We start from the raw sequence: 26,192 nt of genomic DNA, 5'->3' as shown, positions 1-26,192 counted from the left end.
AAGAAAGAATACAACAACAACAACAACAACATACCCAGTGAAATCCCACAAAGTGGGGTCTGGGGAGGGTAGAGTGTACGCAGACCTTACCACTACCTCGTGGAGGTAGAGAGGCTGTTTTCGGTGGACCCTCGGCTCAAGTACATCCAAACCAAGCAAGAGAAGAGGAAACAATATATATAACATAACATCCAATACGAAAAAAGTGCATAATCAACAGCGGAGACAATAACATCAAGAACATACTGTGAGAGGTGAAGCGCCGTAAACAACAAATGACTATAGGATCACAGACAAGAACTACAAGTGCCAGGCTAGGACTACTACAAACACTACCAGCCCAAACCCTCACAAGGAAAGACAACCCGCTAACCCTACTAACCTTCAACCTTAATACGCGACCTCCACTCCTTCCTATCTAGAGTCATGTCCTCGGTGATGTGAAGCTGAGCCAAGTCCTGTCTAATCACCTCTCCCCAATACTTCCTAGGCCTACCTCTACCCCTCCGCGTACCCTCTACCACCAGCCCCTCGCACCTCCTCACTGGAGCGTCTGCGCACCGCCTCTTCACATGCCCAAACCATCTCAGTCTCGCTTCCCTCAGCTTGTCCACCACAGGGGCCACTCCCACCTTCTCCCGGATAACCTCATTCCTAATCTTATCGCTCCTAGTGTGCCCACACATCCATCTCAACATCCTCATCTCCGCAACATGCAATTTTTGAACATGTGAGTTCTTGACTGGCCAACACTCCGCTCCATACAACAAGGCCGGTCTAACTACCACTTTGTAGAACTTACCTTTAAGTTTAGGTGGAACTTTCTTATCACACAAGACTCCAGAAGCAAGCCTCCATTTCATCCAAGCAGCCCCTATGCGATGTGTGACATCATCGTCAATGTCACCACTTCCTTGGATTACAGCCCCAAGATACTTAAAACTTTCTTTCTTAGGAATGATCTGTGTGTCAAGTCTCACTTCCCCATCTGCCTCATCCAACGCATCACTGAATTTGCACCCCAAATATTCCGTTTTGGTCCTACTCAACCTGAAACCTTTGGACTCCAGCGTTCGTCTCCACACCTCCAGCCTCGCATTAACTCTGTCCCGCGTCTCATCAATCAGTACTATGTCATCCGCAAATAACATACACCATGGGATCTTCTCCTAAATAGACCGCGTCAACTCATCCATTACCAAAGCAAATAGAAATGGGCTAAGGACTGATCCCTGATGCAGCCCCATCTCAACTGGGAAATGCTCCGAGTCTCCTCCAAGCGTTCTAACCCGGGTCTTGGCTCCGCCGTACATGTCCTTTATCGCCCTAATATAAATCATCGGGACACCTTTAGCCTCCAAGCACCTCCAGAGGACATTCCTCGGTACTTTGTCATAGGCCTTTTCAAGGTCAATGAACGCCATATGTAGGTCTCTCTTCCTTTCTCTATATTTGCAAAGAAAGAATGTTTACCATTTTAGAGGGTGTGTACAAAATATAAATTCTATAAGCACTATCGGTTCTAGGAAGATGTTGTAACCTCATATGATGTAATTGTGTGGAAGAAAGTCATGAGGGGGAAGTGTGATATTTAAGATCAACATTTGTGAATCACAGTGGGAAATGCACTGCGAGATCCTTTATTAAATAATCATGGTGTTAGGCTAGCTTTCACGTACTTCTACTACTTCCACGGGTACTTGCTACCTCCAAGCAACACAAACTGGATAACTTTATACACCAAGGTTTGAACAGATGAGATGAAATCATCTAGTGTTATTGTGTCCATTGAGAATTGAACTTGAGATCTCACGGTTTCACTCATTTTATTGACCATTAGGCCACACCTCTGAGTGTGATGTAAGATCCTTTTGTGATGAGATGCATTATAGGGTGGCCTAATGTTAAAGATTTCCATAAAACATTCACTTTAACTATGGATAAGGGCCCAAATTAGCTAAAATGATTAGGAGAGAAGGAATGAGTTCCTTGAAAAATGTCTTTGAGAGTATGTTGCAGTTAAGGGAAGATGAGATATAATAATATAAACAGGAGATGACTAAATGTTTTTTGCTTGATCAATGGAGGGATTTGAAACACACATGGAATCTAATATCAAAACTAAAGCACTAAGAAACTTCTTTCTAAGTGTGCATTGTGGAGTAGACAAGCGAATTTGTTATCCACCTAGTTTTGAACTGTGCGCCACTATTCTCGAGGATTTTTGGGTTGAAAAAATGGAAGCCAAGAAAAAGGTTTTATGAACGTTAACTCCTATTTGCTTGTTTGGACAATTTGGTGAGAAAAAAATGGTATAAGTTTAAAAGGAATACATAAATCTATAAGAAGGTTAAAAGTGAATTTTCACTAAAGTTGTATTTTGGTGGAGCAGAATGTTGCCGCACTTTATGTGGGAGAAACAGGGAGTTAGCAAAAATATGCAGGATGCTTTGAATGTTCCCAAGTGGAAAGAGGCAATTCTAGAGGAGATGGATGCTCTTAAGAGAAATGAAACCTAGAAAATGGTGAAACTACCACGTGGAAAGAAAACAATGGGCTGCAAGTGGTTGTTTACCATCAAATTTAAATCAGATGGGTCCTTGGAGAGGTATAAGGCACATTTAGTAGCAAAAGGGTTCACTCAGACCTATGAAATTGACTATCTTGAGACATTCGCTCCTCTTGCCAAGTTAAATTCAATCAGGGTTCTTTTGACCATTGCTGCCAATCTTGATTGGCCCCTTCAACAACTAGATGTGAAGAATGCATTCTTGAACAGAAACCTCGAAGAAGTTTACATGGATCCTCCTCCGGATTTTGAAGAAAGGTATGTAACTAGAGTGTGCAAGCTAAAGAAAGCCTCCTATGGGCTCAAACAATCCCCAAGAGCTTGGTTTGAGAGATTTACTCAGTTTGTAAAAAAACAAGGGTACACTCAAGGGCAAGCAGATCATACCATGTTCATTCGACACTCTCTTGAGGGAAAGACAACTATCCTCATGGTGTATGTTGATGATATTGATGATATCATACTTACAGGGGATAACTTACCCGAAAAAAGAAATAGTTGGCCTCGGAATTTGAGATCAAAGATTTGGGTCAGTTGAAAGATTTTCTTGGCATGGAAGTAGCAAGATCAAAAGAAGGCATTATGGTGTCACAAAGGAAGTATATACTAGATCTTCTAAAAGAGACAGGCATGAGTGGTTGTCATCCAGCTGAAACACCTATTGATCCCGATTATAAAATCCAGAAACAAAGAAGGAAATTCAGTTGACCAAAGTCAATATAAGAGACTAGTGGGGAAGTTGATCTACTTATCACTCACTTGACCTGATATAGCTTTTGCTGTAAGCTTAGTGAGTCAATTTATTCACTCTCTGAAGGAAGAGCACCAAGAAGCGGTCTACAAGATTTTAAGATATCTGAAAAGTTCATCAGGGAAAGGATTGTTTTTCAGAAAAGTCCAAGATAGATGCATTGAAAGCTTTATAAATGCAGATTGGGTAGGTTCTACTATTGATACGAGGTCTACATCAGGATATTGGGAAATCTCGTGACTTGGAGGAGTAAAAAGCAAAATGTTGTAGCCCGTAGTAGTGCTGAAGCTGAATATCGATCTATTGCCCATGGGATATGTGAAATGATTTGGCTCAAGAAGATAATGGAAGAACTAAAAAACAGTTGGTGTTACCAATGAGATAGTACTGTGACAACAAAGCTGCCATAAGTATTGCTCACAATCCAGTTCAACATGACAAAACAAAGCATTTTGAAGTGGATAGGCACTTCATAAAAGAGAAGATTGAAGAAGGAAACGTGTGCATGCCTTTCGTCCCAACAAATCAATAAATTGAAGATATTTTCACAAAAGGTTTGTTTAAACCAAAGTTTGAAATTCTTGTAAGCAAGTTAGGCATGAACGATATATACATGCCAACTTGAGGGGAATGTTGATTTGTAAATATCTAGGTGTGATTAGATATGTTTTAGTAGGATTCTAATTGATCTCATAGAATCAAATCTGATGTGCTATTGAATAGGTTAGGATATTAGAATCATCCCTTGATTCTCAAATCTCCTAGAATCAGGGGATCTGATTGCTAGCTAGTTTATTTTTCTATACTATAAATTTGTATCTCTATGGATGAATAAAATTGTACAATTTTGGTACCAAAACTTACAGCCTCATCCCCTCTCCTCCTTATTAGCAGTATTTAGTAAACCTGTGGTTTCTTATTCTTCAATATGTATTAGTGTCTGCTGCTTCATTTACTTTGTATCTTGCTATTTGCTGTCATATTTTCTTATCCATGCTTCAAATACTTCTCTTTTGAGCCGAGGGTCTATTGGAAACAACCTCCCTACCCAGAAAGGCAGGGATAAGGTCACTCATGGGATTACACTGAGTTTGTTGTTGTATTTGCTGGAGTGAGAGAATTCATTCTTCTATAATGGAAGTATTGGGAGCCTAATAATGTAAAGATGATACTGTCTTGATGAGATATTCAATGAATTTATTTTATCTTCTATAAAAGAAATTCTGTTTCAGTCGAGTTGCGTGTGAGTCTGGATCCTTTATTGTGGTTGAGTGCCCAATTTTTTCTTTTACTGTGCCCCCTCCCAAATTCTTGTGTTCATAGTGTGGTATGAAGTGAAACATGCGTTGGTAACACAATGAGTTTGTTTCAATTTTATCCTGGTTTCAAAGATCCACTTGTAAATGCAGGCTTCAATTGTGGCGAGGCTGCCAACTTCGGTACTCCACAGTGGCTTGCAGTAGCCAAAGAAGCTGCTGTTCGTCGAGCTGCCATGAACTATCTGCCTATGCTCTCTCATCAGCAGTTGCTTTATTTGTTGACAATGTCTTTTGTTTCAAGGTCTGCTCATCAGCTCTTGTTGCATATATGGATCAGCCCAACATGTCCCCTCTAGGAGATGAGAATTAGGTGTTTCTTTTGCATTCCCGGATTGAAACTTTGTAGGCTTTATCTTAATTTATCTTTTATTGATCCGTATTTGTAAGAACTACTTTTTGTCCAGCTGTACAAATCTGTTTTTTCCATGTTCACAATACATTATTTAGGTCAGAAGTGAAATTGTAGACATCTTTTTAAAGTTAAGTGAGTAATGAGGTTAAGGTATACTTTTTTGTTACTTTAAAAGGTGAAAGTTTCTGTAGTCTGCTACTGTTCCTGCAATAATGGAAATATTGGGCTGTGGAATGAGTGACTTTTGAAAAACTGAGTGAGGATAGTTAATGTGTGATATGGGGATATTTAAGCTTTGTTGTACTCCATTTTGTTGCTTTCCCGTCATTCAAAAACCAAAGCCTAGGGAGCGGACAGGCTTATGGTTACATTTCCTTTTCCTTTAATAAACTTAGAAATATCTTTTGGTTTCTTTACTTCTATGTTTGTGATGACAGTGTGCCAAGATCCCTGCTGCCTGGGGTTCGAAGCTCTCGTCTGAGAGATCGTCAGAAGGAAGAAAGGGAGTTTCTGGTAAAGAAAGCCTTCGTTGAGGATATAGAAAAGGAGAGCGACCTGGTAACAGTTTTACTTCAGAAAAGCTTTTCTGACTATGCAATGTTGTGGGATGTGGATATGCTTCCATCTTCAGGTAAAGAATCTGAACTGCACAAGAATGTTTCTGTGGATGCTTCTAAAGAGAACGATCAGTCTGACAACAACGATAGTCAGGATGTATTAGACCAAATGAGCTTATACATGGAAAATTACAGTGACTTCTATGTGGATGATGATGTGTCATGTGAATTTGAAATCGATTCTGGGACATTACCCTGTATAGCTTGTGGGATTCTTGGTTTTCCATTTATGGCTCTGGTACAACCATCGGAAAAGTCTGCAAAACACCTTTTTCCTGAGGAATTTCAGAATAAACAAGAATCCGGAGTGCTGAAACATGTGGAGTCGGATAACCATAGGTGCATGTTTGAGGACTACAATAGAGGTAGGAGGCCCTTTATAACTTTTCTCCCTTGTTGAGTTTGTCTGTTCTGTTATCTTGATGACAAAATCAATGTCTCTTGTTGATGATATCTTCCTCTGTAATAATTGCTTGTTTGGATTGACTTTGGGCATATGACTGACTTATAAACCAAAAGTCATAAGTTAGAAATTTTAACTTATGGCTTTTGGCTAATTTTTATTAGTTTGGCTTAAAGCCAAGTGCTTACACACTTTTCTATCTTGTCCAAACACTAAAAAAGTTCTTAAAAGCTATTTTGGCAAAAAGCACTTGAACTAAGTCAATCCAAACAAGCTCTAAATGTGCTAATTTTACTGCTTGTAAAAGGTAGCGCAAATTGATTTATGAAACTTCTTGTGTCTGATCAACATGTGACTCTGTGAGAAATAATCCTAACTCTTTGAACACAGCAGTACTAGTTCTTCTTCCTCTTTTTTGCTACAAAGGAGTATCTATGCATACTCTTTCTGTCATTATTCTCCTTTTTGACACCTTTTTTCTCCAATAAAATTTGCTTGTGTTTCAGCTGAATACTAATCCTCCACGAGGTAGTGGTAAGGTCTGCGTACACTTTACCCTCCCCAGACCCCACTTTGTGGGATTTCACTGGGTATGTTGTTGTTGTTGTTGTTGTTCAGCTGAATACTAATAAAAGAAAAGAGAATAAGTTTCACTGATAGAAAAAGAAGAGAATTGCTTGTGGCTGCTCGCTTACTACCAGTTCATTTCTAAGCTGAACAAATTATATTAATTATGCTGCATTCACATGTTTGAAGAGCTAATCCTTTAAATGATCTAATTCTGAATATGTAGTAATGAGTCCCATTTGTGTATGTTTCTGAACTACAGCTGTTGATTTATAATTTTCATTTCCGCCTGAAATAATAAGATACACATGGTTAGAATGTCTAGTCATAGATGGCTCGTCTCATTGTACATTATAAGGAAAACCACTTAGAATATTTTGGAGAATATTCTCTACTTAATTATAAATTGATATCACCTTATTAGTATGTAAACTATTTCCCTACCATATTATAGATAGCCTAAAGCTCCCTATTAAAGAGCACTGCCCCCATAAACAAACGAAGGTTCAGTGCCACTCCTCTCTTTAAAATCATTCAAGCACCATCCATCTCTCCAGCAACTAGCACTGCTACTTTTTTTTTTGATGAAGTGAGTGGCATTAATAGAGGCATCAAGAGGATGCAGAATTGGTATAATTACAAAATGTGGCATTGTAGCTTACAAAATGTCACTGGCTGACTGTACAAACTATCTAAGCCAGAACTAGTTAACGCAGAGCAAGTCCTGAACTCTGCGTTAACAGCAGGGTACAGACTGGACCAACTAAACAAATTGACTAAGCACCTTGCCTTCAAATTACCTGAAGAGGTTGATGCCCCATCAAATGATCTTTGTGGTATCCCCATTTAAGCTTGTCAGCTGTCTGGGGATTTATGTGGCAATGCTGGAGTCTTGCAAGACGATCAATCAAATCATTCACTTCCCAATCATGCATGTCTCTTCTGAATGTCAGATACCAGTTGGTCCCTTCTCTATTTGCAACAATACCAAAGTTGGGATCTTGAGCAATTTTGAACAATTCTGGGTAATCATCCTGAAGAGTTGTATTGCCAAGCTATTCGTCTGTCCAAAACCCTAGCAGTGCACCATTAGACTTCGAAGTGAGCATGCTGATCAAAGTGTCCCTCAGCTGTCTAATACCCTTCCAGAGTCCCACACCATGAGGAAGAGTAGAGGTCTCTGTGCACCATTGATTCAGTCTTCCAGCTTATCTATGATGACATATTTCCAGAGCTCTGCTTCTTCCTAGTTGAATCTCCAAGGCCTCTTCACCCTCATTCTTTTGTTATGGAAAGCAAGGTTCTTGATACCAAGACCATGATATTTTTGTTGGATGACCTCCCATTTGAGAAGGTGAAATTTGTGATTCTGGTTGTTGCCTTCCCACAGAAAGACTCTTCTTATCTTGTCAATCTGATGAAGGACCTCTGTTGGCATTGGAAATAGGGCCATGTAACAAGTGGGCAAGCTGTCTAGGACACTATTGATAAGTGTTGGCCTGCCAGCAAGGGAGAGGTATTGCATTTGCCATGTTGCCAACCTCTTTTCAAAGTTTTCAACTACCCCATTCCAGATTTCAGTGAATTTGAACTCAACACCCAGAGGTAGACCCAAATAAGTGGAAGGAAAAGAGCCAATATTGCAACCCACTATATCATCCAACTCCTCATATTTGATCCTTCATTAACAGGGTATATAGTGCTCTTTAGCATATTCACATGCAAACGTGAAATATCTTTGAAAATAAATAAGTTAGATTAAGATGTATCACTTGTGATCTTTCGACACCACTGAAGATCAGAGTGTCATCTGCAGAGAGCAAATGAGATACAATAGCTTGCGATCTCAGGTCCCTTCCAATCTTGAAAGGCTCAATCCATTGCAAGGAGCTAGCTTTCTGGAGCATTTGCTGAGACCTTCCATTGCCATGATGAATAGGAGAGGTAAGATAGGATTGCCCTGTCTAATGCCTCTTTGAGGGGAGAAGAAGCCCACAGTACCCCTGTTAACCAGAACGGAGTATTTGACTGTAGAGATGCTAAATTTGATCCCTCTTATCCATTTGTCACCAAAGCACATTTGCCTCTGTATGGTGAGTAAGTATGACCAACTTACTTTGTCAAATGCCTTTTCAATGTCTAGCTTTAATAACAACTCTCATTCTCCACTCTTCAGTCTCCAATCTAGTGCCTCATTAGCAATGTTGTTTTGATCCTATTAGCCAATAGCTATGAAGCAATCTTGTAGGTACTGCTAATAAGACTAATTGGTCTGAAATCTTTAAGTTCAGTCGCCCCTTTTTTTTAGGGATCTGGGATATGAAGGTGGCATTGACAGATTTTACCATGTGACAGTGATGATGATAGTGTATCCAAGCATTGATGGTTTCATATTTGGTAATCTCCCAGGACTGTTGGAAGAATGCCATAGTGAAACCATCCATCCCCAGAGCCTTATCTGGTGCACAACTTTTAATGGCCGAGAATATCTCATACTCTTCTCGGCCATGTATCGAATGAAATTGAAAAATACCTAACACATCTTTAACTCAGATGCAGTGGTATTAGTTCTTCGGAGCTCAATCTGCACGAGTTAAGGAGGGATTACCGGATTAGTGTATTTCTTCCAATTAAAGTAGATTCAGGAAGCAATAAAGGAATTGGTCCTTACCTTGAAGAATGCAGCTGGCAACAGTGTTGAGCTGAAGAAGTCTTCACCGAGTTGGATTCATGGTGTTCGTGAGAATTTTGAACACCCAAATGGATACCACTCAAGTTTAATGCAGATCTGCCATGCTTGCGTCGAAGAGAAAAGGATTTTTGGAGCTCCAACAGACGTCCTTCAATGTACTGGAAAATGCTTCTTGTTCTGACATGATTTCACGCTGTGTTTCCTTTTTTCTTTTTTCTCTGGTTTAGCTGAGAGGCTGTGTTTTGGGCTTGAGTCACTTTTGGACTCCAGCCATTTATAAGTAAACCCCTTTTTTATTGATTCTCAATAAATGGGCATTGTCCATGTTTAATTTTTTTTAATAAAAAGATCTCATACTCTTCAGACTCTCTTTCCAGCTATAAGTTTTTTCTGTTCAAGAGATTCTTGCTAAATTCTCAAATCTAGCAGAGGGTCTCCAAGGCCCATTCTCCATGTACAATTGCTGATAGAAGTTCAAAATCTCCTCTTTGATGTCTGCTTTATCATCAATAATGAGCTCCCATATTTGTAGTTTATCAGTATAGTTGTATCTTCTGTGAGCATTTGCCAAGCTCTGAAAATACTGTGTTCCTATCCCCATCCTGGGCCATAAATACCTTGACTTTTGTCTCCATGAAATGTCCTCAATCTTTGCTATCTGTTGTAACTGTGTCTGGAGATTGAATATTTGAGCCTTTTCAGCCTCATTATGGATTCTTCCATCGGATGTTTGCTCCACTAGAGATAATTCATTTAAAGCCTTTTCTTAGATCTTCAGCTTCTATACTACTATGAATATGAAATCAGGACTGCCCATGACTTCATAGCTATTCCACCCGTCTTTGACAAAATCAAGAAACCTTTCTGTTGTAACCACGTGTTTTCAAACTTGAAGTAGGATGAGCTAGAGTGTCGTTCCTCACACTCAAGCATCAAAGGCTTGTGATCAGATATCACTCTAGGGAGAGCCACCTGTTTTATCGCCTTAAGCTGTCATTCCACTCTTGTGAGATCACCCGTAAAAGCTCAACTCCTCTACACCAAGTATAAAGTGCACTTTGAAGAGGTAAATCCAAGAGTCCCAAAACTAGTATAGTATATGAGAAACTTTTCATACCTCTAGTCCTTTGACCTGAATTTTCTAAAAAAGAAATGATAGTTTCTAACTTATTTTTTCATGTTTGGTTGGTGAGTGAAATATTTTTTGAAAAATATTTTCTAGTGTATGATTGGTGAATGAAAAACCCTTTTAAGGAATTATCTTTTATTTTTGGCTAGAGAGTAGAAAATACTTTCTAGAAAAATAGTTTTTGACCTAAAAATCAATCTCGATAATTGATCCGACACCTAACCCCGACACCCAATTTGAAACCTGACCCCTACTCCTGACACGGGGCTCGACTTTTGAACTGCAACCCGACCCTAACCCCGACTCAAATTGGGACACGATCCCAAGATCAAACCCAGGACCTAACCTTGCTTGAGACCCGACATTCAAACTAGAGTATGATCCCGACACTTTTACCTAAAATCGACCCGAGACCCGACCTCGACCTTGACCCGAGACCCCAACATCCAACTCAAGATCAAACTTTTGAAACAAAATTTGACCTCGACACCTGATTCGCGACTCGACCCCTGATTCCGACCTTGGACTTGACCTCGACCCTGGCTTGAAACTCGACCAGAGACCTAACCTCGAAAACAAGACTCGACTCTAAACGAGAGCCCACCCCAACCTCAACCTCAACAACCAACTCAAGACCTAACCCAAGATTTAACCCGATCGAAGAGCCATCTCGAGACTCGACACCTAACCGAGACTAAACCCCAAAACCGACCCCAGATCGTAACCCCAATCCTTACCCGAGACCCGACCCTGACCTGACACTCGACTCATGACCCAATCCCGACCTCGACATCCAACTTGAGACCCGACCCAACACCTGACCCAATCCTCGACCCGTTCCGACCCGACCCCAACTCGAAGACTTGACTTGATCGAGAGCCAACACTCGATACAAGACCTTACAATGACTTGAGACCCGACCCGACCTTGACACCCGACTCTAGACCCTTTTTGAGACTCGTTCTCGACCCCGACCCCGACCCAAGACCCATCCTGATACTCGACCTCAACACCCGACTTCGAAACTCAATCTAAGACCTGACCATGAGACCCGACCCGAGCCTTGACCTGAGACCTGACCCTAACACTTGACTCGAGACGTCTCCTGAAACTTGACCTTGACCTTGACCTTGACCCTGACACCAGATACCGACTTCGACTCAAGACCTGACGCATTCTCAAGACCCGACCCTAATCCGATCCGACACCTGATCTCGACACCCAACCTCGAGACGCGACTTCACACTAGATCTGAAATTCAACCTCTTATTCTAACTCGATATCCGACTCCGACTCAATTCGGAACTCGGTAATTGGGTATTGAATCAAGGTCAAGAGTTGGGTCTCGAATTGAGAATCAGGAGTCGGATCTAGGATTAGTATTGAGAATCGATAATCGAGACTTAAGTTGGGATGAAAACTTGAGGTGTGGTTCAAAATGATTTTGGAAAATGTTTTCCTCATCTTTTCTATTGCAAGTCATTTTCCTTAAATTTGAGAAAAATAAGTTGATTTGGAAAACATATTCCAAAATATTTAAGCCAATTAAACATGAGAAAATTGGAAAACATTTTCCTTCATACCAAAGACGCCCTTAATGTTGATACTTTTCCACAACCTTTTGTCCCATTGTATTATGATTCCCCCCTCTGGTGCCATTTGCTTGTAAATCTGCCCAGTTAGCCCATCTATTCCCCCAAAGAGAACCTACTAGTTATTGAGACCAATCCTCAATTTTTGTTTCTTGAAGATGCAGTATATCAGCCTTGCACTTCATTAATAGAGACTTAATGGTACTCCTTCCTAACATAATTTTTTTGAGGACAGTTACAATTGTATTTCTATCAAACAAAACTTGGACACTCAGGAAAAGTGCTAAGTTGAGATCTCCACAAAAACAGCAAAAATGTACAAAAGAACCACTGTCCGAAAACCTATATTCTTATACATTGCCAATTAAATCAACTAAGTCACCTACTTTGCTCCATATATTTTGTTTACACCAAAATAAGAACCAGTTGAGAATTTTGACTCTCATCTGGAATGCGCCTCGTGACTCCTACCCCTCACCCTTATTGGTTCAGCATCTTGAATTAAACCTGATGTAGTCTTTTTATTTCAGTTGTCCCTTTCTTCTTCTTTGTGTTTGATTCACATTCTGATGAAACCCTTTGTTGCACCTGTTCCTGCCTTCATTGGTCTGTTCTAAGGATCATATCCAATAATTCGTGTTCAAATCCAGTGGCATTGATTCCAAAAGCTTTGCATGCCTTAACCATGACCAACTTGTCCATTTAGAAGTAGAAATAACTGGAGTTGTATGAATAACTTGCTGATTCGGCACACCATCCCCATGCCAGGGAAGAGGAAGGAAATCATAGTAGGATATAGAGATTGTTCTGTTTCAGAAACTTCAATCAGGCTCGCAATCTGCTTTGGGAATATACGGTAATCAGGCTGCTGAACTTGAGAACCAAGAAAATCAAGTTGCTGGGGATTATCTTCCTATTTCCTTCGTCATTGGCTTTGAATTGCTTGGGCATTCAATATCTTCAGTTTCCGACACCAGATGCTGAAGTTCTTGAGCTTGTAGTATGAATGAGATTGGGTCTAGAGAGTCGTGCATATGCGACATGGGTTGATTAAAAATACAGGGATACTGTGCCTTGGGTTCCAAATATTTTTGGAAAAGCTACCTAATTACACAAACATTTCTATCATATTTACTAATTCTCCCTATAGTTTGAAAATAATTACTTATTGTCTCACTAATTAATAATTTCATACTGCATTTATACACCTAGATACATGTATTTTTAGTACCAGATACACTGAAATAGGGAGTGATGCGAACGAGAGAAGGAGAGACGCGAGCAAGATAGTCTATGTATCCCAGATACATGCGAATCACACTATATACATGTTTTTGGGATACTAGATACATTCCACATACATTCTGAAATGCATTTACATAGGGGAGAGGCGAGCGAGAGGAGAGAGAGAGTAGATACTTGCAAATCAACTTGGATACAGTGTATCTAATCAAATAACACCTAAATTTGACCCTATGTATCCGAGATACATTTATCTAGATGCACTAGATACATGTATCTGGATGGACTAGATACATGTATCTGAAGTTCAAATTCTAGTAAGATTCATAATATTGGAAACTCACATGAAGGGAAGTAATTTGCTCTAAACTAGTGGATTTGTGTTGTTTGCCCAATATTTCTCCCCTTATTCTTCTTTGGATTTGGGCTTTTTTTGGTCAAAGGCATTACTAGCATAATTCGAAGGCCCAACTTTATAGAAAAAGACAACCTTTTTTGCTGGTCCATTGTATCTATAAGTCGGCCCCACTTCGTGATCACGTGGCAGATTTGAATTATCTGCATATTTCACGTGCCATGCCAGAGGCCTAGCCACTGTATTGAGCTCTGACTCCCTCGCAAACTCTACCTCTTAGTCTCCAACCTTCTTCTTTCCCTTCGATCAGAGTTTTCACCAGCGACCCATATCTTTGTGTGTGCATCAGGAATCAGCTAGATTCATATCTCAAATCAACTACCTTTAGCTCCAATTTACAGGGGATATCTCTATAGTTCTCTTTAATTCAAATTCTCACCCATAGTATCTTCATTGATGTCCACATAGCCACCACAAAAATTGCCAATCGTTTGGAAAGAGCATGTAGAACAAGCATGTAGTGGTATTCAGAAGACTTTGATCCATTGTTCTTCAGAAGATCACTCCTTCGTATCCAAATCAACCAGCGGGGACCACCAGTCTAGGGATAGTCTCCGGCCATTCCAGAACCATTCTCCCACCTTGACTCTGGCTGCTTCTTGTCGAGATAACATTTCAAAGAGAAAAAGGTTGTACGAAATTGGGGAAACCTTCAAGCCTGCTGTCATCTTCCATCTGTTGTAGGACCACTTTTGGATTGTATCATGATTTGGGTTAGCATGGAAGAAATCATTGAATTTTCCAACCAGACATTTTATCCAGATATTTGAGATTATCTGGGATGGCTGCTGAGTTGTCTGATTGGATCTGTTAGACTCCATTGATGGCCACTTCTCGATCCTCGAAACATCATAATAAGACATCAGTTGAGAGTTGGGACACCATCTCTCCGATTTCAGAGTAGTCTCCATAAAATCTCAGGATCTTGTTCGCGATGTCTTCCCATCCTCCATTATCTATATCCTCTAGATTACGGATTATTTCTTGTCACCCAGCCATATTTCAACTCGAAGGAATCTGCCGTAACTGTTCAAATTCTGGTAAACCCTGTAAATATAAGCTTCGATTTTCCTACTCCACCTTTTACAGAGCTTCCCTTCTCCCTTAGAAGCCTCTTTCATGGCTTCTCATACCCATCTCAAGCTGTTCTCACCAATTCGAATCTTCTCAACAAACCTCCTACTGCATTCATTAAATCATAAACCGTCTCCCGCGATCACCACTAATGCCAATAAGTTCAATAGATTTATTGCCGCAGAAAAAAAGGTTCTTCCCTCCATCCTGGAAGGAGGAGAGAGAGAAGAAGAAGAGAGGAATGGGAAAAGGAGAAATAATTTCTGGTGATCAGAAGGATCACCGTAGAGAGAAGTATCGACAAAGAATTTCTATTAGGTCTTTGCCTCGTAAGATATGCCTGGGAGCTTAGGAAAATAAAATCTATGACTATTAGAGTTCAAAGTTTATGGCACGGCTACTTTTTAACCGACCAGCATCATCTAAACTTTGAATTTCTTTTCATTGCTATACCAATTTACAGTACGTTGATCATATTCTGGAACTTTGCAAACACCATATCTCTTTCCAGTGATTAAGAATAGATTTTCTTTCGAGTGTAATGCAAGAAGCACTTTCCTTTGTTGTACAGTTACCCAAGACTTTCTGGAGGAAAGAATTCCAGCTCCAATTTTCTTATGGTAATTGTGCACTGTTCTAGAGAGTTGCGTCAACTTTCTATGTTTCCAGAACAACCAAAGTCAAGATGGTTTCTCACTTGGAGTTTGAGGGAGGGAGCATGTTAGAATATCAAGTGAATATGCATCTATATTCATGTGTCTAGGTTCATAGTCCTTGAATGATATATTCTCTGTACTAAATTATATAGAATATTTATTCAACTTATATTATGGAAATTAATAACCCACCATATTGTACGTAGCGTTAAACTCATATGTAAGGAGCACCTCTTGTACATTGCCTATTAAGTTAATAAGAAGTTTCTTCTATATTTAAACACACATATCTTCATATGCTGGCACACTCATTGGATTAGAGTACAGTCTGGGAATATTAGTTCACCTCCAATGGCATGACCAATTAGCACATTTTTTTTAATCATTTTTCACTCTTCTCCTTTTAAGTCTATTAAATAGGTACATCTTAGTTAAGCTGGTTTCAATGAAAAGAGAGTTGTATCACTGGATGGAAGTAGTTGTTTTCACGTTTATTTAGATGAGATGAGAATACCTTCTCTCTTTTTTTTAATCACAGAGACCATAAATGGTCATTTTCTAAATAAAAAGCAATTGGTTTGGACCCCAAAAAGGCCCAATATACAAAAATCAGCCCAATATTTAGAAAAGTATACAGTTTGTAACTGACTGATTGACCATGCTTTGTGGCCTGTGCCTATAGGTATACATCTAGACACCTGGTATAAAGTAACAAAAAGCTTAAATCATTTGACCAGATTGTTACCCACAATAATTTATCAAGTAAATTGTCAACTCAACCAACTGATTGACGATGATGCTGCGTGCCTGTAGGTTAGTATCAATGTTAAAATGTGTGACCATTTCATCCAAAAGCTTTTATTTTCTAATTGGTTGCAGTGAGACTCGAACCTGGAACCTTGCTCAAGGTCCATTTTTCAACACAGTCATAGCTAGACCTATTTATATTCTTGGTTTACTCAATTTTAGGCCTCATGCTATGTTGCCACCTATGTTGCTCGAACTCTTCAAAAATGTTATCGGGTGTGTGTCGGATCCTTCAAAAGTAGTGCAATTTTGGAGGATCCGACACGGGTGCGGCAACAATTTTGGATAGTCTGAGCAACTTAGGTTGCCACTATGTTGCTCGAACTTAGGTGCAGATCTAGAGGTTGGATTCTTCATCACATACCTTTGAGGATTCGAGGATGTTGATATGAGTGTAGATACGGATGCTGGGATACAACCAATAAATGTATATTACGGCATAGATAAGTATATATTTTGATTAATTAAAGTGATGGAACCTAAACTAATTATATATTTTTCAAACACCAAATATTTTATTCAAAAGATATGACATCAATATACCCCATGTAAGACTGTAATCTCACAAAGTGGGGTCTGGGCTGAATAGAGTGTGTGCGGACCTTACCCCCCTACCTTAGAAGTAGAGAGAATGTTTCCGATAGACCTCGACTCAAGGGAAAAAAAACAAAACAGTCCCGCAAAAGAAATAATAGTCCGATGTACAAAAAACAACAAATAGCAACGGAACAGAAACTACCAGTAAAACAATCTCGTATAATAGCAAAGCATCTCATACTTTATACGACTATATGTATATGACATAAACCAAAAGATCATAAATCAAATACCTAATCAATCTGTACTTCTTTGTCATAGATGTAGTCAAGCACCCAAGGTAAGTTGACCACACCCGGTGTGATTTCCACACCCACATCCACACCCAAATTGGGTGGGATCGACATGGGTGTGGCTGGGATTTTGAAGGGTCCGAGCAACATAGACGAGGTGTGAAGTGCCTCACATTGGATCAGAAAATGGATTTTTGTCTCTTTAAATGGTCTTGGCAATACTCATCCTATGAAACTTTTGGGGTTTGAGTTACGCCCAATCCCCGCATATTCTTTAACAATCTGGACACCTTGAAATTACCCCCTGGGGGCTGTAAATCCCACCTCATCAGGCTTTGCTGATGAGTTTTGATGTGAATATAAAGTTACCTTATCAAAAAAAAACAATCTGGACACCTGGTCTAATGCAAAGCTTAAACATCATTTGACCAAGTTGTTACCTGCTACAATTTATCTGTTTAATTGTGACTTACCTAACTATTTGGCAACATTTGTCCAGTCAAATAATTGTTATTCTCATGTCTGGGAGATACTGCAAATTTATCAGAATGATTGGACTTGCCTGCGGAATACTGAATTTCCTCTTCATGCAGTTGACAGAATTGAAAGAAATGGAGTGCATTCCTTTAACCATGATGAAGTGTCTTTGTCTGCCCAGCCAAGCGAGTCTGCAGTTTCTCCGCACGAGGGTCAAACATCACAGTCTCATCATCTTTCACATATAGATAATGCAGCCCCAACTTCAAAAGTTGACCTTGAGAAGGAATGTGATGTTTCTAGAGGTCTTGTAAGACCACGGATATTTTGCCTTGAGCACGCAATTCAGATTGAAGAACTGCTGCATACTAAAGGTGGAGCAAATGTTCTTGTGATCTGCCATTCAGGTAAGGTTCCTCATGTACAACCTCGTTTGAATTGTCTTAATGATGATAATACCAAAGAAACTACTAAAGTTTTCAGTTTTTTCTAGTTCTTGGTGTATTGAACGTTTTTTACAACTTTTGATTTCATGTAGACTTCCAAAAAATAAGAGGACATGCTGCTGTTGTTGCAGAGGAAATTGGCACGACATTCAAATATAATGAGATTCCTCTGGCTAATGCATCTCAAGGACATCTTTCATTGATTGATCTTGCAATCGGGGATGAAGAACAAAACAAATGTGCAGAAGATTGGACACTGAAATTAAATATTAATTTAAGGCACTGTGTGAAGGTGCAAAGGAACTGTCCACTTAAGAAATTAAAACATGCATTGATTTTGGGTGGATTATTCTCTGATACAACTCGTAATTCAGATTCCTTGAGTCTCCTCAAGTGGCGGTCCAGAAAAGTGCGCTCAAAGAGAAAGTTGAATCATTCAACAGAAAGTACACCATTTGCAAATGTTCAAATAGCAAAGGTAGTTTCAGGGTCTACAGTGGGCGTGCAGAATGTCAGAAAGGGGAATATAACAATCCAGTATTCCAGGAAAAAATACAAGCCTAAGGATTGTAGTTCTGCGCAGGTTTCCAGGGTTTTCATGGATCCATTTAATGTTCCAAAAGAAGTTTCACTTGCAGATGCAAAAATATTAGGAAGTACTCACCTCAGGGATGAAAATGCAGGCACCGCTTCTTTAGCGGAAAGGTTCTTTGCTTCTTCTGATGGGAAACCCCGATTGCGATATGAACATGAGATGCTTTTACTAAAGAAAGACCGAAATGGGGATCTCCTTGCACCACAAAAACCAGATTTACTTGTGACGACATCTTTAATGGTGGAATTCGATGAAGCCCAGGCTGAACGTTGTACTACTGAGAAGTTTTCCTTGGAGGATAAAACTTGTGATACAAATTCAAATAGTTGCCATACAGAGAATAAGACCATGGCTGCAGAGACTAGTGGAGAAACAGAGATAGCACATGTGCATACTCCTGCATGTACATCCATATATGTGGTTCAAAGCACTGCATATAATGAAAATTTGGAGGAGAATTGGGATATGACGGAAACTGTCATCAGAGATAAATCTGATCATCCGACGGAAGCAGATTTTGAAAGAGATCATCATAGTGGGGATGATAAAGCTATTATGACCAGATCTCCCATGCCTGTTAACTCCTCAGGATCTTGCACTGATGGTCCTTCAAGAAGTTGTGATAAGAAGATTGAGGATCAAGACTCGCAACAATTTGGCTCAGGTAGTGAGACATCTGATAGTGAAACTTTGCTCAAATCTGTGGAGCAAGAAATCCAAATTCATAACTCAGTTAAAGACATAGCTGTCTGTGACCATGTCACACCCATAGAAGAAGCTTCTGCCTCAGCAGAAAGTCTCAAAATGACGACAGAGACATCTACTACTAAGCACTCACAGAGTGGTGATGACATCTCTGAGCAGCATACAAATGGAAAAAATGGTGGCAAAAGGAGGTGTGAGCTAGACCTCTCAACTGATTATGGATGTAGTGTTAGTGGCTTTGTTAAAAGTCCATGTGAAGGTTTAAGGCCACGAGCTAGGAAAAATGTACCTGGGAGCAGAGTTGATACTAAGGAATTTCTTGAGAAGAAACCTATGGGAAATAAGGTGGAAAGGTCTTTACATAGTTCCATCATTCCCAAGGATAAGAAAGAACAGAAGAAGGGAAGTCATAGGTGTAACTTGGAAGGGTGCTGGATGAGTTTCCAGACAAAGGTAGAGCTGCAACTGCACAAACAGAACCGGTGCCCCATTGAAGGGTGTGAGAAGAAATTTACCTCCCACAAATATGCTATGGTTCATCAACGCGTTCATGAAAATGATCGGCCCTTGAAATGTCCATGGAAGGGGTGCACCATGACATTCAAGTGGGCCTGGGCAAGAACTGAACATTTGCGCGTACATACTGGTGAGCGGCCATACAAGTGCAAGGTTGAGGGTTGTGGACTGACTTTTAGGTTTGTATCAGATTATAGTCGGCATAGACGAAAAACTGGGCATTATGTAGATGCGGCCAATTGAGATTAGTTACTTTAATCAGATCGATGGGTTGTGTAATGTACCAAATACTAGACTGGGGTTGAAAAGGCAATCATGTAAACTAATGGGCACTTATCAGTTTTAGCATGGGGTGGTAGTAGAGTAGCTGTGTGCAGGATCATCTTTTAATTAAAACTGAAAATTGCATGTCATTCTTTCGAATTTCTTCATCTGTGAAGAAAGTCTGTCTCGTGGTACTCTGGTAATGCTGGACTGGACAGTCAATATAGAATAGAATAATAACCAACAAACTGAAACTGCAGCTTCTGCTTTCAATTGAAGAAACTCTCTTTTTATCTTTGTCAATAAATTCTGTTGCCCCTTCCAAATGTTTTCTAACTAGTTATTTTCGCTCTTTCAAACCTCTACAACTTTTAACCGCATTACATATTTCTCGATATTTTAACATTTTCTAATGAGTTTCTTCTCTCCCGAAGCTACAAAAATAAAAGTTGAAATATCATTTTACCCCTAAACTTAATTTAGTATTTTATAAAATATCTAATTAATCAAATACTAAATAATAATCATAGCATGTTATGATTAAATATTAAAAGTAAAAAGTGTCAACTTAAATGAAGAAAAACAAAAATATTCATCGAAAGATATTAGATATTTTTATTCTTTTAAAAATTAATTAATTACATTTTTTTTTATCTTTTGTTTTTTTTTTTTGTATTTATTTTCATTGCACTTAATATCATACAAACTAATTTTTTTTTCTCTTCTTTATTTATTATTTTTCTCCTTTATTTATTTTAAATTCATCTTCATGACTCATATTTAATTATCTATTTGTTTGTTATTCTTGATATAACTATCATTCTTTTCATATTCATAACTTTCAATTATTAACAGATGCTACCTATAAAAGTTTTTAAATACATTGTTTGTGTTTAGTCTTTCGTATTTCAATCTCATTTATTTTATCCTTTGAGCTTCTACCTGTATTTAGTGGTAATAATTATATTTTACTCATCTTTCTATCTTGCTTGCACTATATAAAGGTATACAAAAGAATAGTAACTTACGACATCAAGTAAATTTATTTTCTTTTGTGTTTAAGAGGCTTATATTTATAAGGTAACATGAAACTATTATGATTATTTGCTATTTGATTCATGTTTTTAGTTTGACTTGGTGAAGAAGATTTTTGAATTTTTCTTGATTGTGGAAGATGTTGATATGAACTCGAAATATTATGTACTGATTTTATATTTCTTCTTCCATCTATATTGTTATGATCAAAGTCTTATGAGAGATATGTATATTGTATTTTTCTTTCATGTTTTTATTTATTTTTCTCATTATTAGACTTCTTTAATTTGATCTTCTATGAATTTTCAAATGTCGTAGCTTTGTAATTTTAATCATTTTATTGATCTATAAAACATTACACGGGCATGTGTTCAGAAACTAATTCGTATAAGAGAACAAGTAGAAGTGAGTGAGTGAGTTTTTTTAACCAAAAGGCCATGAGGCCATTTTATTGATAAAGGAAAAATAACAGAATAAAACAAAACAAAATAGAGCTGGTCCATTTCTGGACCCAAACAAAACAGATAGAAACTCAAGGAACTGGAAAGACCACTCTTCAGCTCCTTCGTCTTCTTCACAAGCTCGAGCTATGGTTCGGCGGCGATCGGAAAGGGGCAGGCAGCTGTAACTCCAGATCTTGTTCACCTCATGGTCCAAGAGGAAGCTAGCTTGAGTAGAAGACATTGGAGACACTCAAAATTCTCACTAGCGCCATGACTCTAACTCGTTGAAGACTCCTTCAGCATAGCTTTATAGGACCAAAAAGCTTTGTAACAGTGAGTACCGCTACCCCTAATCCCTTAAACACTTGATAATTTCATATGATTTGATTCAACTCACCGCTTAATAGATTGAGCTCCCAAAAAAGCTAATACCACTATTCAGGGATGAGGTTTATCATATCTTATGAATTTAACTTTCTGTGGAAATTGGTATATTTGCTATTCAACTAGTTGTTGCTTTAGCTATACCCTGCTTGTTTTGGAATTTTCTTTTGCGCAAGTTTGGGATTCTAAGTTTTTCCATCTGTATGATTGCTCTTCCTGCACTTGGAGCTTGCTCGAAACTAGTATATGTAATATGATTTGTACCTGGTCTATCAATGATGTTCTTAAGAGCTAATGATTCTGTCTCTAGTGTAACAGGGTAATTTCTGATTTATACAATGCTCAAGCCCCAATCTCATTGCAATTACTTCAGCTTCTAGTACAGCCCCTTCCCATGTTGTTCTTGTTTCAGCATATACAAATTCTCCACTGTCACTCCTCACACAAAAGGCACTGGACATAGGACCTGGGTTGCCTTTACATGCTCCATCAGAGTTGCATTTGGAAGTTCCCCTTCCAGGGACATTCCAAGTAACAACTTTTGTGATTAGAAGTGGAGTATACTCCTCTAAGTATTGCACAATGCAAGGTTAACTCTTAGGAATATCCATTTGTAACACCCCGTAACTAGAAAGAAGTTAAAAATTGGAAATAGTCATTTTTGGAAACAATATAAAAATCTGGAAAATTGTTAAGTATGTTAAGTTGAGTTTTTGGTCAACTTCAAACGATCATAACTCCTAGCTCAGGATGATTTAGGTGTATTTCCGGATATTGTAGGAAAGATCTTGGAATAATCTTTCCAACGCCAGCGAGCTTGCGCGATTCGAGTTCATATGAGTGAGATATGCCCATTTGAAGTTGGGTTGTTCAAATAAGGAAAGTCTAATTCGGATTTTAGAAGGGCATTATGGTCTTTTCCATACCCCATGACGTAATTTCATTTTTTGTAATTAATTGGGGTCTAAGCTGATAGGATTCAGTTTACACTTTTACAATATTGAGTTAGAATTTTAGAGAAGAGAAAAGAAGAAGAGAAAGGAGGAGAAGAAGCCAAAATCGTCAAATTCTCGAAGCTAGGATCGTGGATTTCTTCAAGGGTGATCCCTACAAGGTATGTGAGTTCACACAGCGTTGGGTTCATTCACCCACACTCCAAATATGTTTAATTCAGCATGAATTCGTCCTAAAAGTTGAAAGTTTGAATGTTCTTGATGTGTGTTCTTGAATTTACTTTCGTTCTTGAATTTGGGATGAGATTGAGGAGTTCTTGAGAGTTTAAGGTCGATTTTAGAGTTGTGTATGATTAAATTCTTGTGTACATATTCTGGGTATCTGAATCTAAAGAGAATTGGAGAAAAAGAATCGAATTTAGGTGATTTGAGGTTAGAAAACGAAGAATGAACAAGTCGGCAGAATCTGGGTACCAGGTCCGCAACGCGGACCTATTCCTCGGGATTGAAAAAAATATCTTTGCGGAGCGGAGCGGTCACGAACTGTTCTACCTCAAAATTTATTTCGCGACCAAATATTTAAATGCATCTCCGAGTCGCGGACTAGTTTCCAGATTGTAATTTCTTGATCTTTTCTCATGTTTAACTATCTAAAAACACTCCTAAACATCATGAGATTTTTCCTATCACAAATCACAATCCTTGAATCCATAATTCAATTCAAGAAAACTTAAGAGTAAAGTCAAGAGAAGTTAAGAGTCAAGTCAAGAGAAGTTCATAGAGTCTTCCAAAAGACTTTTACAAATATTTTAACTTTGTTTTAAGACTTGTGTTTTGAGTTCAGTAAGTAGTAAAAAGTTTGAAGTTCAGTTCTTCAAAAGAGTATATGGGGACTATGTATTTTCAAAGAGTTTAAAATGTTTTCACATTTAAAGAAGAAAGGCAACATTAATTTCCAAAAGAGTCTTTGAGCTAGTTTTCAGTAAAGAGTAAATGTTTTCACATTTAAACAAGAAAGGAAACTGAGATTTCCAAAGAGCCTTTGAGCTAGTTTTCAGTTAAAGGGTAAATGCTTTCACAATTAAGCAAGAGAAGAAACTTTGAGCTAAGTTTTTGAGTAATTAACTCAAATCACAGAAAGAAGTATGTTTTTTTAAACATAAGAGCTAGTATCATATTTTGGGAGTAGTATTGAGCATCGATATGGGGGAGAGTTCAAACAACTCACAATCCCCATAAACTATGTAGCCATCATGGGTAGAAAAGGGTTATACTTTTTAGATGATTCCTTAGTGCTTTTTAGCATAGACTAGTGGATTCACTTAATAGTTCAGATTCTATACCCCCAGCAAGGTATAAGACGGCCCTTGCAGCGTGAGGCAAAACGTTGTATCATCACGATAACTCTTAAGTGATGGTTGTCGGTTAGAGAAACTCCCACAACAGTATTTTGTATTTTTATATACATCAGAAATATTTGTATTTTCATATACAAACAGAGTTCATATTGTATCTTTCCATACATACAGAGTCATTATTGCATTTCTAAATACACAGAGTTGAAAACCATGTTTTAAAGCTTTTCTTTATACTGTATTTATTTACACTACTTTATATTAAAATCAGTTCAGTTCAGTTGAGCCAGCTAAGTTCTTCATTTTCTTTCAAGCTTATGTCTTGTTTTAGAATTCCCCTCTCATACTCGTACATTCAATGTACTGATGTCATTTGGCCTGCATCTTATTATGATGCAGACACAGGTAACTAGGATCGCCATCCAGCTTACCGTTGATCAGTTGAGCACTTCTGAGTCTTGTGGTGAGCCTCCTTGCTTTCCAGAAGATCCCTTTTATTGTTTTCGCTATTATTATCAGTTCATTAGGATGTCGTGGGGTTTGTCCCGATATTCATCTCAGTTGTTTTAGAGGCTTCATAGATAGATAGTCAGATGTTAGTTCTTTAGTCTTTTCATTGTATTTATCTTATGTTGAGACTTGAGGTTGCCTTAATGGCCAGTTGAATGTTCCTTTATAACATTACGGTTTATTACATTGAATATCTTTGTTGAGTTAAGTCTTTCGAAGAGGGCGCCCTAGTTCTTGTTTACTATGGATAGGTTTCCTTTGTTTTTCTATAATAAAATAAGCTGTCATTAGGGACCTTGTTTTCCTTTTATCATTATTGCTTTCTTCCTCGGTAGCTCCTTAAAGATGTATTGTGAGGAATGGAAAAATTTTCTATATATTCATAATACTTCTCATTCTGCTTCTGCTTCACCTGGGTTGTCTCCTAAATGCGGACTGGAACTTATCTACTTCAATAGTTCGCTAACCACTCGATAAGCCAGGCCAAGGGTTCGCTTGGGGCTATCAATGGTTCTCGAGTGCCAGCCACGTTCGGAGTGTAGGCACGGGGCGTGACACCATTAGCCAAGGATACATAGTAATAGTGAATAAATAAATGTTCACTTGTAGTGAACATACATCCTCCCTCCATGATATATCACATTCCTTCTCTTCCATATGTTCCAAATCACCATGGCAGGTATGATTTTAAAGACAATCTTTAGTTTAGGAGCACACTTGCATGCAACCACTTATCAATGTTGTCCCTTAATTGCTGAAATGGTCCTTGAACACAGTCACATATTTCCATACTATTTGAGCATCAGGACAATCACAAAATAAGTGTTGAAATGTCTCCATAACACCTGTGTTACAACAACAACATGTAACACTTCCGCAATCCTCATTTGCATAATCACCTCACCAATACGGATTCTCCTTTTACACACTCTCCACCTTAGAAAGGCAATCTTAAATGGCAAGCCCTTGACCCAAATATTTGAGAAGATCTTCTACCTTTCCTGTTCAACTCTTACTAGATCCCATGCAGTTCCCACTATGAATTTTCCATTTCCAAACGGCTTCCAATAGGGATTATCCCATCCTGCATCAATTTGCACCATTCTAACTTTTTCAAGGATATGATTAACAACCTCAATAGGGAATAATTGATTTAACAGAGGAACATTCCAACTATTACCCACCATTAAGGACTTAACTCCTTCAATACCTTCATTTATAACACGAGTAACAGGTAACACATAACACAAAGCACCCAATTGAGTCCAATTATCATACCATGTAGTAGCACTACCACAACTTGGTTTTCACCATATTTGCTGGTCAAAATAATCTCTTGCTTGTAGCATGTATTTTCATGTTTGTGATCCCCCCCCCCCTTCCATTCCACACCTATGCCTCTTACAATATTTTTTTCACATGTAGTTTGCCCATAGGCCCATAGTGATTTTTTTGTCCTGAAATTCCACCATAACTTTGTAAAAAGGGCTTTTG

At 38.6% G+C, this 26,192-nt stretch overlaps 1 protein-coding gene and 1 long non-coding RNA gene across 3 annotated transcripts in view; both read left to right on the top strand.

Annotated features, from left to right (window-relative positions):
• LOC125854870 (probable lysine-specific demethylase ELF6) overlaps positions 1 to 20,212 on the top strand; it is a 31,170-nt gene extending 10,958 nt beyond the window's left edge. The window contains exons 4-7 of one of the 2 annotated variants that reach the window (XM_049534457.1): positions 4,730 to 4,880; positions 5,429 to 5,973; positions 17,609 to 17,899; positions 18,070 to 20,212. In XM_049534457.1, coding sequence (XP_049390414.1) covers positions 4,730 to 4,880; positions 5,429 to 5,973; positions 17,609 to 17,899; positions 18,070 to 19,997 — 2,915 coding nt within the window. In that variant the 3' untranslated portion in view covers positions 19,998 to 20,212. Of the gene's footprint in view, positions 1 to 4,729; positions 4,881 to 5,428; positions 5,974 to 17,608; positions 17,900 to 18,030 lie in introns of both variants that reach the window. The other variant, XM_049534456.1, reaches the window with a different exon arrangement.
• Positions 20,213 to 21,500: 1,288 nt separating this feature from the next.
• On the top strand, positions 21,501 to 24,882 carry LOC125855639 (uncharacterized). Its single transcript, XR_007445511.1, has 2 exons — positions 21,501 to 21,829; positions 24,588 to 24,882. It is a non-coding gene; the product is annotated as an uncharacterized LOC125855639 (long non-coding RNA).
• Positions 24,883 to 26,192: the final 1,310 nt, after the last annotated feature.

The sequence above is a fragment of the Solanum stenotomum genome, chromosome 2, assembly GCF_019186545.1.
Source record: "Solanum stenotomum isolate F172 chromosome 2, ASM1918654v1, whole genome shotgun sequence".
Lineage (NCBI taxonomy): Eukaryota > Viridiplantae > Streptophyta > Magnoliopsida > Solanales > Solanaceae > Solanum > Solanum stenotomum.
The sequence above is the reverse complement of the archived record's forward strand: the minus strand, read 5'-3'. Positions and strand labels throughout refer to the sequence as shown.